The sequence below is a fragment of the Podarcis erhardii genome (genome assembly GCF_964252035.2).
Source record: "Podarcis erhardii genome assembly, chromosome: 15".
Taxonomy (NCBI): Eukaryota; Metazoa; Chordata; class Lepidosauria; order Squamata; family Lacertidae; genus Podarcis; species Podarcis erhardii.
The window spans coordinates 29967560-29973925 of NC_138505.1; the positions used below are offsets into that span (position 1 = coordinate 29967560).

A 6366-nucleotide genomic window follows, 5' to 3' on the forward strand; every position below is an offset into this window, starting at 1 on the left:
TTTTGCTTCATAGGAAGGCTAGAGATCTTTTAAAAAATGAAAACTCACGAGTCTGCGGCTCATGTCAGGGTGCCAAACAAAGGTCTTCCCCAGGTCCCACAGCACCAGGTTAGCAGCCCCGGCTTTATCACATATTCAGAACGTACGTGCTGCATTTGTAGTACAGTGGTACCTCTGAATGCAAACAGGATCCGTTCCAGAGCCCCGTTCGCATCCAGAAGCGAATGCAACCCGTGTCCACGCGTGTGCGCGGGTCGCGATTCGCTGCTTCCGCGCATGTGCGTGATGTCATTTTGACCGTCGGCACATGCACGAGCGATGAAACCCGGAAGTAATGCGCTCTGTTACTTCCGGGTTGCCGCAGCATGCAACCCGAAAATACTTATCCCAAAGCTACTTCAACCCGAGGTATGACTGTACATTCAAACCTTGGTTGCCGAACGTAATCCGTTCCGGAAGACCATTCAGTTTCCAAAACATTCAACAACCGAGGATCAAAGGACGGTTGGCAAAGTCAATGGAGAGAAAATAAAAGAATTCCCCGGAAGCCATTCAGCTTCCAAAAATCGTTCGAAAACCGGAGCAGTTACTTCCGGGTTTTCGGCGTTCAGAAGCCAAAATGTTCCAAAACAGAGGTGTTTGGGAGCCAAGCTTTGACTGTACACAAGAACTTCTAAACCACCTTCACCCATTGTGTACAAACCTACAGGATTGTGTCCATTGTAGCTCTGTCCTGAAAGTCAGTGATATTCTGACGGTACTGTTTAGAACATTGTTGCGCGAGGGAAAACAGGGTGCCAGAGGACAGCTCACAACATTAAATAAAACCTGTTAGCTGTGACAGTTAAATGGTACTTTCATGTTTGGAGACAATATACCTCTTAACTATCAAATATGGGGACTTGTAACAGGGTTATCTCCCCAAAATTATCTCTTTAACACACTGTTTACTAAATAGTTCAGAACAGATTGTACTTTTAAAAAAATATCGAGCACCACTATCGTGAAGTATATGGTTGCTGTGAGCATGGGTTTATGGCTGAGAACTCTTCTATACAGCACAGTGTTAGGATTCCATAGAAGGCATCGCCCAGAAGTCCAACACCTGGTATTCCAGGGCCTCATCATTTGGGTTTGTCTTCATCCAGAGGCAGATACCAGCTTACGGGAGGACCTTTCCTCAAGTTCCACACCGGAGCATACTTCTGTTTCTCCATAACCCGCTCTCTTTCGCTCTTGCATAGGGAGTCCTGGAAAAAGACAGAATCGTCAATAATAATAACTATTATTCATACAATGCCCTCAGTGAGCATAGATGCTATGCAGAACAGAAGATCTCAGGTGCAAACTGGGGTCTCCAGGTAGGGCTTGAAACAACTGTGAAATCCTGGAGAGCTGGATAGGCATCTCAGGGTGGGCGTTGCTGACCCAGGCAGGCCAATGGTCCCAGCTGGTAAAAGAAAGCTTTGTCTGCAATCTTAGAATCGTAGAGTTGAAGGGGCCACAAGCATCGTCTACTCCAGCCCCCTGGAAACCTTTGCCCAAAATGGGACTTGAATCCATAACCTTGAGATCAAGAGTCTCATGCTCTACCAACTGAGCTATCTTGTAGGACATGGCTCACTGATAGAACACCTGCTTTGGGTGCAGAAGGTCCCAGCTTCAACCTCCATATAGGACTGGGAAAGACTGGAATACTGGAGCTGCTGCCAGTGTAGACAGTAGACTGATGGACCCATGGTCTGACTCAGTGTAAGGCAGCTTTCTATGTCCCTCAGTATTAAGGGAAGGATGGAGCTGTGTCTGCAAAATGTCCCAGGTTCAATCCCTAGCACCTCCAGGTAAAGGTTTGGGGAAAGCACCTGTGCGAAACGGTGGGGAGCAGCTGCCAATCAGTGTTGATGTACTTTGGTGCGCTATGGGTTAAACCACAGAGCCTAGGGCTTGCCAATCAGAAGGTCGGCGGTTCGGATCCCTGTGACGGGGTGAGCTCCCGTTGCTCGGTCCCAGCTCCTGCCAACCTAGCAGTTCGAAAGCACGTCAAAGTGCAAGTAGATAAATAGGTACCACTCCGGCAGGAAGGTAAACGGCGTTTTCGTGCACTGCTCTGGTTCGCCATAAGCGGCTTAGTCATGCTGGCCACATGACCGGAAGCTGTACGCCGGCTCCCTTGGGCAATAAAGCGAGATGAGTGCCACAACCAGAGTGGGTCACGACTGGACCTAATGGTCAGGGGTCCCTTTACCCTTTACCTTTAAAGGAACTAATAAACAACAATAATAGTTGTTAAAAAAATTATACTGCTACAATAAAGCAAACTTGGGGGCAACAAGATGTGAGCTTGTGTGCCAAAGTAGTTCTGGTATTGAAAATAAAGGTTGTATCCAGCTAGTTCTGCAGGTGTGGGTGAGCTTTTGATCTTGTTGAACTACAACTCCCATCATCCCTGGGCACTGCCCATGCTTGCTGGGGCTGATGGGAGTTGTTCAGCAACATTGGGGAACCAACAGTTCATCGCACCTGTTCTACTCACTTCAGTACAACCACAGAAATTAATCCAAGTTCATTATGTCTGTTAAACTTCAATGAGTCTATGCTGAGGATGGATAACACGGGATACAGTGAACCAAATATATTTAGCATTTCTGTTGTGCTTAGGTTAGGACATACAGACAACGGCCATTTTGCACGCATTCCAGCCATGCGCACGCCTGGTCAGAGCCGGAAAAGGACGTAATCTGGACGGGGTGGGTTTGCACTACACTGTCACATGCAATGACCCAAAATGCAACCCCAGTGCAAATCGGGGGTTGCCTGTATTGCAAAACCAGTTTGTACTCCCCATCGTTACGAACCACACAATAGGTTTCATCCAATGCCAGTCCTACTCAGAATAGACCCAATGGCATTAAGAAATACGCCCACTCTATGCTCATCAATTTCTCTTTGCTTACTCTGTGTGGGATTGAGTTGAACCATTGTTTGAGAGCAGCAGGCAAACCACTGTTTTGAGCTACTCTGTTATTTAGTTTTGACGGTGTGTTATTTGCACCTGGCTCTAGTTGGTCAATCCTGAAGTTACAGTAAAGAAAAGCAACATAGATCTGACACATCTGACATCTGCCCACCCTACGGAAGACTAGTCTGAGCTAGATACAGTGGTACCTTGGGTTAAGTACTTAATTCGTTCCAGAGGTCCGTACTTAACCTGAAACTGCTCTTAACCTGAAGCACCACTTTAGCTAATGGGGCCTCCTGCTGCTGCCGCGCCGCCAGAGCACGATTTCTGTTCTCAACCTGAAGCAAAGTCCTTAACCTGAAGCACTATTTCTGGGTTAGCGGAGTATGTAACCTGAAGCGTATGTAACCTGAGGTACCACTGTACATTGATGGGTGACACAGTAAAAGGCAGCTTCCTATGAATGGATTTTTCCATTGCTGCAAACCCGCGCCTTGTCCCTTGGCATACCTTAGCCTCTGAACTTTTCGTCTTCTCCCATGCTTTGCAGTTCTCATAATCTCTCTTCCACTGCTTGCAGGAAGGCGCCTCTCCGTAGGTATAGTAGTAATGGAACAGATTTGGGATGCTCTTGCAATGTTTCCATTCAGACCAGTAGTCATTGCAGGCTCGTGGGGGCTGCCAAACACACACACAAAATGTATAAGCAAGGAATCAACACTCGTCTACAAGACAGAGAGGACCATAGAAACTGCATCAAAATGTTGCAGTGCAAAGTGCTCTTCTGTTCCAGGTGCCTTCCCAGAACTGCTGAAAGAGGCAGTTATTAAACCGCTTCTTAAAAAAACAACTTTGGACCTAGCCATCATGGCCAACTATCACCCAGTCTCAAATCTTCCATTCTTGGGCAAGGTGATTGAGCACATGGTTGTTGAACAACTCCAGACATGCCTGGAGGATGCGGACCATTTGGATCCCTTCCAATCGGGATTCAGGACTCACCATGGGACTGAAACTGCCTTGGTCACGATGGTCGATGATCTCTGGCAGGCCAGAGACTGAGGTGAAAGCTGTTCCCTGGTCCTGCTGGAGCTCTCAGTGGCTTTGACACCATTGATCACGACATCCTTATGGATAGTCTGAAGGAGTTGGGAGCTGGGGGCACTGCTATACAGTGGTCCCGCTCCTTCCTCCTGGGCTGTGTCCAGAAAGTGGTGTTGGGGGGGTGGGGTGAGTGCTTAGACCCCTGGGCTCTAAGTGCCTCAGGGTTCTGTCCTCTCCCCCATGCTTTTTAACATCTACATGAAGCTGCTGGGAGAGATAAACAGGGGGTTTAGGCTGGGTGTTTGTCAGTATGCGGATGATACCCAACTCTACTTCTCCTTCAAATAAGAACCAGTGGAGGCAGTGAAGGTCCTGTGTGAGTGTCTGGAGGCGGTTGGTGGGTGGATGGCAGCTAACAGACCGAGGCTGATTCCTGACAAGACAGAAATATTGTTCTTGGGGACAAGGGGCGGAACCCTAGTCCTGAACTGTGCCTCTGAAGGCCCAGGTGTGCAGCCTGGGAGTCATTTTGGACTCACAGTTGTTCATGGAGGTGCAGGTCAATTCTGTGTCCACAGCAGTTGTTTACCCGCACCATCTGGTATGCAGGCTGAGACCCTACCTGCCCACAGACTGTTACACCAGAGTGATGCATACTCTGGTTACCTTCCACTTGGACTGCTGCAATGCACTCTATGTGGGGGTCCTTTGAAGGTGACCTGGAAACAACAACTAATCCAGAATACGGCAGCTAGACTGGTGACTGGGAGTGGCTGCTGAGACCATACAACACCGGTCCTAAAGGATCTTCATTGACTCCCAATACATTTTTGGGCACAATTCAGGTGCTGACATTTAAAGCCCAAAACGGCCTCGGCCCAGTATACCTGAAGGAGCGTCTCCACCCCCATCATTCAGCCAAGACACTAAGGTCCTCTGCCAAGGGTCTTCTGGTGGTTTTTAAGTTTTAAGTTTTTAAGGATTGCTGTTTTTATTATGTTTTCAAATACAGTGGTAACTCGGGTTAAGAGCTTAATTTGTTCTGGAGGTCCATACTTAACCTGAAACTGTTCTTAACCTGAGATACCACTTTAGCTAATGGGGCCTCACGCTGCCACCATGCTGCCGCCATGCGATTTCTGTTCTCATCCTGAAGCAAAGTTCTTAACCTGAAGCACTATTTCTGGGTTAGCGGAGTCTGTAACCTGAAGCGTATGTAACCCGAGGTACCACTGTATTGTGAAATTGCTTCGAGGTGCTCGATAGTTCATCAACTAAATCATCATCAGCATCAGCCTGAAGTGTAACCTGAAGCGTCTGTAACCTGAGGTACCACTGTATGTTGTAAGCCGTCCAGAGTGGCTGGGGAAATCCAGCCAGATGGGTGGGGAATAATAATAATAATAATAATAATAATAATAATAATAATAATAATAGGAATTGTAGTCCAAAAGCAGCTGGAGAAACAATGCTCTCAGCCCCAGTTGTTGTTGTTGAACTACAACTCCCATCCTCCCAGCTAGCAAGGGATGATGGGAGTTGTAGTCCCAAAACATCCGGATGGCGCTATAAGGGACCTATTCGACTCCTATACCTGCATTAGGCACAAGGAATTCTGCTGCCTGCACACCTTCTGCCACAACAGAGCAGTCTTTTGAGGGGCCTTTATAAAAGGCTTACACACAACTGTCTCTCTCGAAGGCTTTTTAAAGCAGCTTTCCTATTCTGAGCCCCACATTATCCCCCCCCCGCCCCCCGCTTACCCTCCAGGTATCGCTGTCAGCCATGCTGCTCCCTGCTCCGTCCATCCCTCCCTCCCTCCCTCTCCGTAAAGAGGCGGGGCTTTGTGACGGAATGACCCAGCCGCGCCACCGTCCGCGAGCCCAGACGCAGTCGAAGTCAAAGAGGTAAAAGCTCCAGCGGTTCGCTTAGAGACGACTTCCGGCTCCCGTTTGCGGCAGTTTGGCTGAGGCTCCGCCATTGGGGGGGGTTAAGAGTGGCGGGGAAAGGCTGATTAGGGGATAATTGGGCAAGGGGTATAAACACTTTCCCTACCCACCCAGTGCTTTTGAAATAATTGTCGCCTGTGCAAAACAGAGAACAACAAAACGACATTTTTTATTTAAAAAAAGGCTTGACTCCTGTTCCTTATTTAGTAACGATATTATTCTTCAGCAATATCAACTCAGTCTGGAGAGCTCAGTTGGTTAGAGTGGCTTCTTTTGGTCGTTGCCTAGAAAAACGCAATGAAATATTATCCTGACAGTCTACTAAGAAGTAAATATTGAGTTGAATGGAACCTTCAGGTGGCTGAGGACAGGATTGCAGCCTAAATGAGTCCTTTTTTTGGATTCACTGGTTTC

General features: G+C 47.9%; 1 protein-coding gene across 1 annotated transcript; it reads right to left on the reverse strand.

Moving 5' to 3' along the window:
• Positions 1 to 1004: 1004 nt before the first annotated feature.
• Positions 1005 to 5918, reverse strand: LOC309330934 (synaptic plasticity regulator PANTS). Its single transcript, XM_081842890.1, has 3 exons — positions 5767 to 5918; positions 3470 to 3637; positions 1005 to 1250 (listed from the first exon to the last, which is right to left on the reverse strand). Exons 1-3 carry the CDS (start codon positions 5809 to 5811, stop codon positions 1125 to 1127), a joined length of 339 nt encoding a protein of 112 aa, XP_081699016.1. The 5' UTR covers positions 5812 to 5918; the 3' UTR covers positions 1005 to 1124.
• Between the last annotated feature and the right edge of the window lie 448 nt (positions 5919 to 6366).